The 14,322-nt window shown below is 45.2% G+C and overlaps 1 protein-coding gene across 1 annotated transcript in view; it reads left to right on the top strand.

Annotated features, from left to right (window-relative positions):
• Nucleotides 1–11,259, top strand: part of PTN (pleiotrophin) — a 25,566-nt gene extending 14,307 nt beyond the window's left edge. The window contains 1 exon segment of the mRNA XM_007953792.2: nt 11,204–11,259. Coding sequence (XP_007951983.2) covers nt 11,204–11,259 — 56 coding nt within the window.
• Nucleotides 11,260–14,322: the final 3,063 nt, after the last annotated feature.

The raw sequence follows: 14,322 nt of genomic DNA, 5'->3' as shown, positions 1-14,322 counted from the left end.
TCCTTGACTTTCTACAACAGTGGACTAATATAATATTTGTCTTTTTGTGATTGACTCATTTCCCTCAGCATAAAATCCTCCAAGTTCATCCATATTATGCGGTGTTTTGCAGATTCTACATTATTCTTTAGGGTTGCATAGTATTCTATTGCATGTATGTACCACAGTTTGTTTATCCGTTCCTTAGCTGATGGGCACTTAGGTTGTTTGCTATTGTGAATAGGGCCGTGATAAACATGGGTGTGCGTATACCTGTTCATGTCCTCCCTCTCACTTCTTTAGAATATATTCTAGTGATGAGATTGCTACCTTTCCTGGTTTTCTGTATGATATCTCCTTGTTGCGTTCAAACAACTTCCTCTTGGTCTATGTACAGGTTTGTATGAACACAGTTAAGTCTCTGGAGTTTCCATTCTTTGCAGTATTATCTATCCTTTGTTATGATCCACATAGATATGAATAAGTGGCCTTAACATCTAAACAGGGCCGTGTGGTAGAGTGAGTAGGGTGCCCTCAGCTAGCTAGAGTATTGAGGGAAACCTCTTTGAGAAGGTGACATGTGAGCTCTGTCTAGCCGTGCTGGTGTTCTCAAGAGAAAGAAGGAGAAAATCCAAAGTCATTGAGGCCAAAAAAAGAGCTTTGTTCAAGGATTGGAAAAGCGATCAGTGTTCAAACTTGCCAGACTTCCATTCCCAGGCTCTAGCCTTTGCCTTCTTTGAGAGGGGGCCTCCTTGCACAGGCACGTATCCTGTGAAGTGAGTATGTTTGCCTCTCCCAACACTGAGCCTCTTGAGGGTAGGAGTCAAATCTTACTCTCCTTAGTCAGTTACCGCATTTCCCGTGAGGTCACCACGAGTCAGAATGTACTCGAGGACAGCTGGTTTGGTTTGGTCTTGACTGGTTCACAATAAGGGGTTCCTACATGATACAAACAGTCACGTGCCCAGCTACTAATTGAAAGGTTGGCAGTTCGAACCCAGCTGGAGCCATCTCAGAAGAGAGGCCTGGTGATCTACTTCTGAAAAATTATGCATTGGGATCCCTAGGGAGCACAGTTCTGCTCTGATCCACCTGATGTCACCATGAGTTGGAGTGGACACAACTCAACAGCAACTGGTTTAGTTAATGGATATTCCTGACATGAATGAATGGGTGAATGATGGGTCCAGGTAGATTGTGTGGTCTGTCCCGCTAGGACGCACTATTCACTCACTGCCTTCAGTAATGTACAGAGGAATCCCTGTCGAAGCATAACATGCTCACCTGGAACAGGTGTTGTCTGGGCATCTCGCTCTTGTCCTCAGCACCCAGACTGCTGGTCCTCAGTGCCAGGGCAGATGGGAGAATCAGGAGCTGTAAATACTTGTAGGGTTTCTTTCACACTGTGCGTCAGTTCTCATCTCCCTTGGTCAATTCCATGTTGGAGGCTCATTAGCTGTGCACACACCAAACAGCCATTCAGTAATTAGCATTAAGAAAGGTTGCATAATACAACCATGTTCACGCTAATTAGTTACTGAGTTGAGGGACCTTCTCCCCTCCAAAAAAACCTTCTAACTCCTCATGGATTGAGACTCTCTGCTTTGAGTTTGAACTTGGTACTTGGTGCTGTTGTTGTCGGCATTTACTGAGCATCCTAACAGTGCTTGTTATGAGTGCTTACAATATGATGGGCATTGTTCCCTAAGCCCTTTGCAAGCATTGTTTCCCTGAATCTGCACAGCCACCCAAAAGAGTTTTATTTACATTTCACACCTGAGGGGACACTAAGGTTACACTTGCCCAAGTCACTGAGCCAGTGTGGAGTTGAGCTTGGATGTGAAGTCCCACATTCTGTTTCCTGAGTTATTTTCTGTTATACCAAGACTTCTCAAACAAAGTCCTCTCTGAGGGATATCTGAATATTGACAAAGAAATCGGAAAGGAAGTATTTCCATTTCAATGATAATGGAAAAGCACTGATAAGAGCATACCTGGGGCTGGTGACGACCAAGTGGAGCAATGGTGACTCAGTGGTAGAGCTCGTCCCCCTGCACAGGAGAGCTGGGCTCGACCCCCAGCCGACACGCCTCACCCACAGCCACCATCCCTCTGTCCATGGGGGCTGGCGTGCTGCTCTCATGCTGAACAGCTTTCAGTGGACCTTGCAGACTGAGATGGACCAGGAAGAAAGGCCTGGCACTCGACTTCCCCAAAATCAGCCAATGAGAACCCTGTGCATCACAGTGGTCCGGTCTGCACCCTGATCATGGGCACGTGCAAGACCGGACAGCATTTCCTTCCACTGTGCATGGGGTCACTGTGAGTCAGGGGACAACTCTGTGGCTAACTGCAACAACAACATGAGAGCTTATGGCTGGACAATATAATGCCCAACTTGTGTTTGTGTAATAATTAGCATTGAAGCCCAATGATTACTCTTAGTGGATCATTACTGAAATTGGGGTCCTTTAAAGGGGCCCCATGCCTCGAGAGCAACAAATAGTGTGATGCATCCCTTGCTACCCAGCGGCCTCCCAGCCTGGGCGCCAGGCAGGATTCAGGTCTCCTCTCCACAGTAAGATTCCTGGCAGTAGCTCTCGTGTTTTGCGAGGACATGGCCATCACTGTCCTGGTAACGATGCTGCCCGTGGAGACACCCGATATGCTCCTGGGACCTGCAGCTGGCTTTTCCCTGATGCAAAACCTCCGAGACCTGCAGGGAGATCCAAGCTGCTGGTTGTAGCTTAGAGCACAGAGGCAGTGAGAAGCAGAAGGAGAAGGAGAAGAAAGACCTTTTTCTGTAGGAGTAAGTAAACAATATTTGTAGAAGAGCTGATCAGAACAGAGAGGGCAAGCAGCGGGTAAACTGTTCCTGGTGTCCCGCTGCTCAGCCATGTAGGATGCCAGGCCCAGAGCTGCTGCCCTCAGGGACACTGTTCCCTGCTTTCTTGCTGCCAGGCACGGAAAACTTATTTCTGTTCCGCAGAAAACAGGAAAAAGTTACTTTCAGATCTTCACCCAGAGACACGAGAATAATAAATGAAGCTGAAATGAGGTTGGCTGTTTAAAAAGCGTGGAGGAAGTCCAGGCAAGCTCTCCACATCTCCTGTTACAGTCTGCTGTAGACAGCACAGACCTGTGGGCTGAGGGGGTCAGGAATTGTGGGTGGGAGAAGGCGCTCTCTTGCTTATAATTTGGAGGATCTGTGTGAAGATGGTGAAAGGATCAACACAGTAAGCGTTTGCAAAGCCGTTAAAGAGTGTAGAATTCCATATCCCATCCCTCCCAAGTCACATATCCAAACGGTATATATTTAAAATTCGGGAGGACAAAGACACAACAGCAGGAAACTAAACCATGTTTTGCTTGTCTGCAGCCAAGGCGCTCTGGTGGCGACGTGCTTAATGGATTTGGTTGCTAACCAAATGGTAGGTGATTTGAATCCATAGCCGCTCTGCTCCGTAGGAGAAAGATGTAGCAGTCAACTTCCATAAAGAGTGATAGCCTCGGAAACCCTGTGGGCAGTTCCTCTCTGTCCCCTGGGGCGCTGTGAGTCAATGGACTCCAAGGCAGTGGGTGTGGTTGGGCTTTGCTTCCCTGAAGATTGACAACCTTGGAGACCCTGTGGGGCGGTTCCACTCTGTCCTCTAGGGGCGCTGTGAGTCAATGGACTCCACAGCAGTGGGTGTGGTTTGGGCTTTGCTTCTGTGGAGACTGACAGCCTTGGAGACCCTGTGGGCAGTTCCACTCTGTCCTCTAGGGGCGCTGTGAGTCAATGGACTCCACGGCAGTGGGTGTGCTTTGGGCTTTGCTTCTGTGAAGACTGACAGCCTTGGAGACCCTGTGCGCAGTTCCACTCTGTCCTCTAGGGGCGCTATGGGCCAGAATCTACTCCACAGCAGTGGGTTTTGGACAACCAAGGAGGGCACTCTAGGGATATACAAAAATGAAACATAGCCTGAAGTCTACCTCATTGATCTCGTATTTTTTGGTTTATTTTTTGGAACCTAAAAGAAAATCCCCTTGGGAGCAAACATGGAATACTGTGTGTGGAGCTGTACCTCTGGAATTTTAAGTATTGTGAAGTTCAGACCTTCTCCCTCTTTCATGAGCTATAATTTGATTTCCTGGTAGCCCCAGTCATGTTATAGTAGAGTAGGCATCAGCTGTGATAGTAGATCATAATGCTGTGGGCTAAGTGGGGACTTCTTGCTTCGTATGAGCACATTTCCCTTCTGACATATGCTACCAGAATAATTTTGTAGTATTTTATAATAAGACCGATTTACTACCTGGGCTCCCATGATTGCAGAAACAAGCCCTTAAACATTGAAGTATCTTATCGAGGAGAAATGTTCCTCTTGGCTGTTCCGGACTTGAGCAAGTGTGTATCAGGGTGGAGCACCTAGTCAGGAAGGGAAGGTCAGGAGAGGAGCCTGCAGACTGAGGAACGGGCAGAGGTGTTTGCTGCACAGAAGAAACCAACCCACGAGTTACCCTCTGAGGTTCCACGTGTGTGGGTGTTTACTTATGCAGGCATCCCTCATTTCCAGAAGTTCACTTTACGCCACTTCATTTTTAAGAAAGACCTACATTAGTACCTGTGTTCACTAACCGAAAGAAATTTTCCAAAGAGGATTTTTTCTTTTATGAAATAAAGGAGAAAAGCAAACTAACTACCGTTCAATGTCTGTTTTGTAGTGAGTCCTTAAAGCAGCAGCGCACACCCTGAGCCACGAGAGTGGTGTCGCCAAGCTCCCTCCCCATCTACACTCAGCATCTCAGCATCCAGCCGCCAGAGCTTTGAACTGTGTCTGAGAGCACTGCATGCTAGTGTTGTTTCACGTTTCATGTGTTATTTAGTACTTCATTTTTTAGGTCTGGGAACACTCAAAAAATTTTCCCGTATAAACCCATGGTAATCACTTCACTTTATGCCATCTCACCTTGTGAACGGTCTTGGGAATGCTCTATTTTCAGATAGCAGGGGAGACCTGTATTTCTCAATTCCAGCTGATTCCTTAGCGTTCATCAAAGTAACTTTGGGAGGTGTGGGGATGGAGTTAAGGCCACCACTACTGTCAAGTGTGACAATGTATAGTGACTCCTGGAACCAACTTCACACATACACAGAGTCTCCAACATAGGTCTCAGAAATGCACGCTGTTGCATACACAAACACATGAGCGCACCCACCATCACAAAGATGCCTAAGAAGAAATACACATTGCTTTGCAGGTTTTTACCTGCAGTGTTTGCTGCCTTCTGTTCTATTAAATGCTTATGAAAGTTTGTGCTATAGTTGAAAAGAATAAAATACAGTACAATGAACAACAACAGTGTACACACACACACACACATCTGTTTTGTTCCCTCTGTTGTTGTTAGGTGTTGTTAAGTTGGCTCTGACTGTTAGAACCCCATGTACAACAAAATGAAACAGTGCCCATCCAGCGCCTGCCTCATGATCCTTGCTATACTTAAGCCCATTGAGGGTCTTCCTCTTTTTTGCTGACCCTCTTCTCTACCAGCATGATGTCCTTCTCCAGGGATTGATGCCTTCTGACAGCGCGACCAAAGTAGGTGAGACAAAGCCTGGCCATTCTCACTCCCAAGCAGCATTCTGGCTGCACTTCCTCCAGGACAGCTTTGTTCCTTCTGACAGTCCATAGTGCCTCCACTATTCTTTGCCAACACCACAACTCAAAAGCATCAACTCTTCCTCAGTCTTCCTTATTCACTGTCCAGCATCCATATGTGCATGGGGCAATTAAAAGCACCGTGGTTGGGTAAACGCCCCTTGGTCTTCAGATTTTCCCAGTGCAATTCGTAGTCCAATTTCTTGACTGCTGCTTCCATGGCTGTTGGTTGTGGATCCAAGTAAATTTAAATCCCTGGCAACTTCAATCTTTTCTTCATGTATTGTAATGTTACTTATTGGCCCATTTGTGAGGATTTTCATTTTCTTTATGTTGAGATGTAATCCATACTGCAGTCTGTAGTCTTTGACCTTCATCAGTAAGTGCTTCAAGTCAGCTTTACTATCAGCAAGTAAGGTTGTGTCATCTTCATATCGTAGGTTGTTAGCGAGTCTTCCTCCAATCCTGATGCTGTGATCTTCTTCATATAGTCCAGCTTCTCAGGTTGTTTGCTCAGCACACAGATAGAGCAGAATGGTGAAAGGATACAACCCCGGTTCATATCTATCTTTATTTTACTCCATGAAGTACCCCCTTGATCAGTTCAAACAACTGACTCTTGGTCTTTGTATAGGTTCCTCATGAGCACAATTAGGTTTTCTGGAATTCCCATTCTTCACAGTGCTATCCATGATTCGTTGTGATCCGCACAGTCAAATGCCTTTGTTTTCTGCTCTGGAAGAGTATGCAAGTAGCCCTGGAGGTACAATGGTTAAATGCTTGGCTGCTGACTGAAAGGTTGGAGGTTCAAACACACCCTGATGCTCCACAGGAGACAGGCCAGGCAATCTGATTCCATAAAGATTACGTCAAGAAAGCCCGATGGGGCAGTTCTACTCTGTCCTATGGGGTTGCTATGAGTCTAAATCAACTCAATGTCAAACAACAAGTGTATACAAGTGAGAGAGTCCAAGACTAAAAGACCAAAAGATGAAGCACTTCCAGTTCTCTTCTCCACTGGTCTTCCTGCTCGTGAGTTTCAGGAAAAATATACAAAAACGTTCCAGCCAGTTTTGACATTTCTAAATGATCAGAGAGGTGTAGCTGATACAGAAGGATAGTGGAGACGTGTTGAGCTAGAATCTGTCTCACTCCAGGGATTACTTTAGAATCTGTCTCACTCCAGGGATTACTTGGTGCTGTGCTGCGTCGTGGGCATGTGCATGAAGGGCTGAGCAGGAAGCAACCTCCCTGCACCCATGCATGGGCAGAGCCCCCCCTTCATATGAGTGAAGTGCACCCTGAAGAAGCCCCATTCCTGACAGTTTGGAGAAGTCAATAGACAACTCAGGGAAATGGAGAGACAGAAGGGAAAAGAGGCTAAAATGGCCAGAGACAGGGGGCTTTGCATGAAGAGGGATGGAATTAAGCCTACTGGCCCTGGTGGGTTACTGGGAGATAACTGATGTTGTTAGCTGCTCTCACATCTGCTGTTGTGGGTTTGTGTTTTTTGTTACGGTTGATGAGGGCAGAGCTTTGTCTTGTTTGCCACTATATCCCTGCATCTGCACAGTGCTGGGGCACAGTGGGATGGGGTAAGGATTTTCTGAATGAGTAGGTGTAGGGTTTTCTAAACACCAGAGTTAAAATGGTAGCACACCACAAGACTAGAGCTAACTGATGGCACACAGCAACAATGGCAATCACAACAACCCTAGAGCAACAATGGTGGCATACAACACTGCTACCAGAGTTAAAATGGTGGGACCCAACAACAAGACTAGAGCTAATTGATGGCATGCAACAACAACAACAACAACCACCCTAGAGCTAAAATGGTGGCACACAGCACCACCACTGCCAGCTAAAATAGGCTCTTAGAGGTCATTGTCTCCTATGATGCCCACACTGACCTTTCCAGGAAGATAGAGTAGGTTTTTTATGCCTAGAATACAGGAAACAGATGCTGAGTGATTGATTTGCCCAGGATCCCAGCTGATATGAGGCAGATATGGATAGGAACTGACTCCCTAGGTCAGGACGTGGTACTCAGAATGATCCTGGCAGAGCTCCACCATCTCCCTGTAAGCCCCGTGGTTGTGGACCCCCAATTACTTCACTGCTCCCCAGCATGTGGCTTTCTAGTTAGGAGGCCCGTGGAGGCTGGAATGTTACAGGCTCGGGGCCTGTCCCAGGTCCTCCTCACTCTTCTCACCCTCTTCTCTTCTACAGTAGCTTCTGGGCATCGACAGAATTCCCTTGGCTAACTGCATTTTTTGGACTCAAACTGGCAGTCCCGATCCAATGATTCCACCAATATGAGGAGCCTGGGTTCTTTCTCGAGTGTTTGCTTTAAGAGTCTCGGGACTATTTGAACACTTTCAAATCTATTTTAAACACAACCACATGTTTCTTTGAAAATGCAGAGTTTTACATACCTGTCATCCTCTCATTGCTATTCTGCTTGCTGTGAATACGGCCTTAGCCTCCTGTGCTGCTGTAACAAAAATACAACTACTTGGCTTTAAAGAACAGAAACATGTTCTCAGAGTTCAGGAGTCCAGAAGTCCGGATTGAGGGCACTGGCTAAAGGCAAGGGCTCGCTCTCTCCCTCTCTCTCTCCCTCTCTCCCTCTCTCTCCCTCTCTCCCTCTCCCTCCCTCTCTCTCCCTTTCTCTCTCTCTCTCCCTCTCCCTCTCTCTCTCTCTTGCCCTCTCTCTTCCTCTCTCTCCCTCACTCTCTCTCTCGCTCTCTTGCTCTCTCTCAGCTCTGGAGGAATACCCTTGTCTTTTCCAGCTTTGCGAGCCCTAGTGTTCCTAGGTTCCTTGGGGACCTGCATGTGGCTTCTGTCTTCCCTGTTTGTACTTCCTTCTCTATTTTTTTCTTTTTATAACTCAGAATTTGTTAGGTGTAGGACCCACCTACACTGATATGGCCTCATTGAAATACCAAAGAAGACCCTGTTCTCAACTAGGATCCCATTCATAGGTATAATGGTGGGGACTCCAACTCTCATTTTGAGGGGATGCAATGCAATCCATAACAAATACTATCTTCCATCCAGTTAAAAAGTGGCTAAGGAAATGATGAAGTTTATAAACGCAGGACAGAGACAGCCCAGGGATGTCTTCATATGTTCCCTATGCAGCAAAATCCTGGTGGGTGTCATCCAGGGGAGCAGACAGGTCACTCCCAGCCAGGTGCCCTTCCCGTGCACACCTGTACAAGTTGAGCCCAGCCAGGTCCCTTCCCATGCACACCTGGACATGTCGTAACCAGCCAGGTCCCTTCCCACGCACACCTGGCCAACAGCTGGCTTTCTGTTCCCATTCCTCCCAGCTCACACACAGCCACGGTCTCTGCGGGGGAGTAGCAGGAGCCTGGAGTGTTGTTTGTTGTGTTGCATGTGTGCCCTTCCTTCCCTTGGCCTGGCTCTTTTCAGTATGAATTAAGGCACCCAACTGCTTCACAAGGAGCCCTTGTTGCCCAGTGGTTAAATTGCTCAGCTGCTAACCAAAGGGTGATGTTCGAACCTGCCAGCTGATTGATAGGAGAAAAGACTTGACAGTTTGCTCCCAGAAAGATTACATCCTTGGAAACCCAACAGGGCAATTACACTCTGTCCTAGGGTCACTGTGAGTTGAAATTGACTCAACAGCACACAAGAAGAACCAACAGCAACTGTTTTCCATCAGGATGAGATCATGTTGACTCTGAAAATCTTTAAGAGTAGCCGTGTCTGACTCTTCCACGATGAACTTTGCTTTACCCACTTAGCACCTTGCTCCATTCCAATCCTTGACCTTTATGTCGTAGTAAGAGGAGCCCTAGTGGCACAAGGGTTAAGTGTCTGACTGCTAAACAAAATATCACAAGTCCCAACCCAATGACTGCTCCACCGGAGAAAAGACCTGGTGATTGCTCCCATAAAGGTCATCGTTGTTGTTAGGTGCTGATGAGTTATTTCCAACTCATGGCGACCTATGTGTGACAGAAGGAAACACTGCTTGGTCTTGTGCTTTACTTACAGTTATTGCTGTGTTTGAGCCCATTTTTGCAGCCACTCTGTCAATCCATCTCCTTGAGGGTCTTCCTCCTTTTTGCTGGCATTCTACTTAACTAAACATGATGTCATTCTCCAGGCAACGGTCCCTCCTGACAACAAGTCCAAAGTACGTGAGACCAAGTCTCACCCTGCTCACTTCTAAAGCACATTCTGGCTGTACTTCTTCTAAGACAGATGTTTTCCTTCTTTTTGACAGTCCATGGTCTAAAAACCCTAAAGGGCAGTTCTGTTTTGTCATGTGGAATCACTATGCTCAAAATTGACTGGACAGCACACAACAACAATATACTCATAGTGTAGCTCACACCATAACCTTCAAAGGCCACTAAAAGGGGACATTGACCTTTCCTGAATGAGTTTCATCCAGTCCACTAAAGGCTAAAACCAAGACTCACTGCCCTCAAGTCGATTCTGACTCATAGCGACCCCTCTTTGGGTTTCTGAGGTGGTATCTCTATGGAAGTAGATTGCTCAGTCTTCCATCCAAGGAGTGGCTCATGGGTTTGAACCGCCAGCCTTCTGGTTAGCAGTCAAATGCCTTAGGCACTATGCCACCAGAGCGTTCTCTAAAGACTAGAGATACCCATTAAAAATGTTAGGAACTATGAATAAATTTTATGTATGTGTGTATGTTTTACATTTGATTCTTCATAAAATATTTATCTATAAAGAAATGCTGAAATGTTGAAGACTCCCTAAGGGAGTGAAACTGAAGCTGAATTCTTAGGGAAGAGCAGCTGTTGGTGTATACCATTTGCTTCACCTAAGACTAGGAGTCCCTCTAGTAGAAGCTCCAGACAGGGTGTGTATGACCATAGCTGGCCATTCATGGGATTTTAAGCCAAACTTATAAGCAGAGGGCAGACCAGAAAAGGAAGCACTATAGAATCATTTTCTCAGAAACAATGCTAACAATCGACTAGCAGAAAACATGTGGGAAGCAAGGACTACACAAAGCTCTTGTAGGTCTCCATTGCATGGTGGCCTGGTCATTCTTTCACAGATGTCTGCTGTGTTTCTAACTCCTAGGAGGACCTCAGGATAGTACCATGTACACCCACTGGGGACAACTAATAAGATATCAGGCATTTATTGGCATTCAGTGCAAAGATTTCTGGGTGATGCAGATGGTTAACATATTCAGCCACTAACTGAAAAGTTGGAGGTTCAAGTCCATCCAGTGGGTGGACTTTCATCCATCAGATGAAAGACCTGGCAATCCACTTTTGAAATATGAGCCACTGGAAACCCTATATAACACAGTTCTACTCTGATACAGAGGGGGTCACTCTGAGTCGGAAAACCACTCAACTACAACCGGTTTTTATAGGCAGGTTGTGTTCTTTCTATCACAGATACTCTCCTGGTAAGAGCAGGCTCTCTTCACAGACACAAAGGACACACACACGGTGCACAAACAAACACATTTTTCTCAACTTACCAAGAAAACGACCAAGTGTAGTTACTTCCCTGTCTATAGCTTAATGATGCTTTCCTTTCTTCTTTTCTAATCACAGCAGAATCTAAGAAGAAGAAAAAGGAAGGCAAGAAACAGGAGAAGACGCTGGACTAGAAGCCACCATCATCTGTGGAACGTGCGGAAGAGGACAGCAAACAGGATCTCTTAACTATCGCATTTATACCTACGATAGGCTTTTTATTCCAGAATTATCTATAGCTTAAGTACATAATAGGCAGAAACAAAAGGAAAAGAACATTTTTGTAGTAGCATTTTAAAGAAATGTATGCCCTAGTTCCATTAGTCTCATAATGAAGGATGGTAATCCTATTTAGAAAGTTGACGTATAGTACCTGATTAAATGATAGAAATTAGGTAAGTTTTTTTTTGAAATTATGTGATATTTTACATTTAAAATCTTTCCTTTTTTTTTTTTTTACTTTTTTTTTTCTTTTGGTGACAATTTCAATGTTATGACCTTGTAAACTACTTCTCTTGTTAGCTGATTTTTTCACTTAGAATTTTTTTCCCAATTGCAAAAAGTATATACTAAACCAAGCAGCAATAAAATATAATCACACTGTTTGAGGAAAATATCTTGTTTTCTGCCAGTGGATTTTTTTATTATTATTATTATTTTCGTCAGCGAAGTGTGTCTGTGCGGGGAGCACGCCCTAGTTCACTGTTGACTTTTTTTCAAAGAAAAACATTAAATATGAAATTCTTAAACTTTGGCAGAAACATTTGTTTTCTTGATAAAATTATTTTTTCCATCTGAGAGAAAATTACTGGGAAAATAAATCAAGGGGAAGCTGGGAAAAGAAGATGCTTTTGTGCAACAATTTGATATTATAACACCTCCTCCCTTTTGCTCCCTTACAACCCAAGTCAACCTGTTATCAGTGTGAATGTAACAGTTGAACTAGCTAAATCACTCTTAGACCAAAATGTTGTAGAGGTTTTATTTTACTTTCTATCCATATTTATATAGTCAGATGGACGTCCCTGGTCGTCTCCAAGTGGAGTAGCATTTGATGGAACAAGAAAGTGCTTTTCTCACTTTGTATTGAATGAGGTTGGGCTAACTGGTTGTTATCAAGTCCATTCTGAGACATGATGACCCTGTGTCTGAGTAGAATTGTGTGCTCTATAGGGTTTTCAGTGACTGAATTTTTCATAAGTAGAGCCTCAGGCTTTTCTTCCAAGGTGCCTCTGGTTGGACTTGAACCCCCAACCTTTTGGTTAGCAGCTGAGCACTTTAACCATTTGCACCACCCAGGCGTTGTCCAACTCAGGATCAGAATAACAGAATGTGGGATGGCAGTTTGTGCTTGGTTTCTATAAACTGTGGATTCCCAGCACAGACATGATCTCCATCCTCAAAGACCATCTACACAGCTCCCTTATCTGCTGGGCTCTAGACTCGGTCTTTAAATAAACATGACTATGCTACTGTTAGGAGCTCTGGTAGCGTAGTGCCTAAGGCACTTGACTGCTAACCAGAAGGCTGGCGGTTCAAACCCACCAGCCACTCCTCAAAAGGAAAATGAGGCCATCGACTTCCATAGTGATACAGCTTGGAAACCCAAAGAGGGGTCCCTATGAGTCAGGTCTGACTCGATGGCACATGACAACAACAACAATGCTGCTGTTATCCAGAGAAGAAAGTCTCAGAAGATTGCCTGGGATTAGGCCTTAAGCATTGCTCTTGAATCACCTCTATTTTAAAGTGACAAAACTCAATAAACAAATACCTAACTACCAAGATAACTATAAGCCCATCTTCAGAAATGAAGGTTTCAACAAGCCCTTGGTTTTCTATAAAATAGATTCTTACAAACTGGTCTGATGGTGTAGGCAATGGATCTTCCCAAACTATTTTTGCATCTAGTCTAAGACTCCACTTGCGCTAGGAACACTGGGGGTGCCTATTTCTCACCAGTAAGTCAAAACCAGGAGACAGTGATGGTTCAGTGGTAAAGTCTCCCCTTCCATGCAGAAGGCACAGGTTTGATTCTTGGACAGTGCACTTCACAATGCGCCCACCACCTGCCTGTCACTGGAAGCTCGCCTGTTGCTATGATGCTGAACAGGTTTCAGTGGAGTTTTAGACAAAGATGGACTAGGAAGAAAAGCCTGGTGATCTGCTTGCAGGAAACAACCAGTGAAAACCGTGTCATCACAGCAGTTTGGTTTCATGATGCACAGGGTCGCCATGAGTCAGGGTCTACTCTACGACAACTAATAATAAGTCAAAACCATTGCCAGTGGGGGAAAAACATAAGGATGACCTTCCAGACACACGCACTAAACTTTTTATGGACTGGTGCTTCATAAAAGCAGAGTACCTTGTAAAGTGCAAATGATAAAAATGTGAATAGTAAATGCTGTCCTTTTACATGCTGACCTTAATAGGAAAAAGTGCTCATGGGAATGGAGGGAGGAGAAGGAAAGAAGGCGAAAGAAAGGCAATGTGTTAAGTGGATTTCTTGACAGCAAAGTCCCATAAGGTTGAGGATACAGAAGAGTCTGCAGCCAGTTTTGTTAGGCTCTCACCTAACCTTGCTCCCCCAGTGTCCTTTAGCCAGAAACACAGCCCATGAATCAGTAATGAGTTAAAGGGAACTAGAACAGAGTCTCCCCAGGGAAAGAGCCCTGTAAACAACCACCACGCTTCATTATTCCTAGGGCATGGCAGGGAGCGGGCAGCAGAGGTGCTGTGCTGGGCTAAGAATGACTCTTAGCAAACCATAAAATGACTCCTTGGTTCTATGCTAAAGAAAGGGTTGAGGTGCTGGTCTCTGATGCACAGGGTGTGAAATTAAACTTCTCGTTAGTCTCCAGAGTTATCCTGCCCCAATCTACTCTTTAAACGCAGTGCTAAGTCACACTGAAGTGTTGGAAGCATAAACAAGATTGCTGTGGGTCTGATTCACTGGGCTGGCAACTGACAACGACAACAAAGATGCCACTACAGGAATGTATGAAGGCACAATGTCTTTATGCAAGAAGCTTCAGACGTCACTGATTCTCACAGACAGGACAAAACAGACCATGCTCAGGAGCTTCCCTGAGTGTCCAGCAAACTCTCTTCTCACATGTTCTGAACGTGAGGAATCTTACTCTCAAGCTGATTAAGCTTCACGGAAGGGAAAGGAAATGGGAAGAAGTCAGCTC

The sequence above is a fragment of the Orycteropus afer genome, unplaced genomic scaffold (genome assembly GCF_000298275.1).
Source record: "Orycteropus afer afer isolate SDZICR_OR568_19922 unplaced genomic scaffold, OryAfe1.0 scaffold00413, whole genome shotgun sequence".
Taxonomy (NCBI): Eukaryota; Metazoa; Chordata; class Mammalia; order Tubulidentata; family Orycteropodidae; genus Orycteropus; species Orycteropus afer.
Note: the sequence above shows the minus strand (reverse complement) of the source record. Positions and strands in the feature narration are given on the sequence as shown.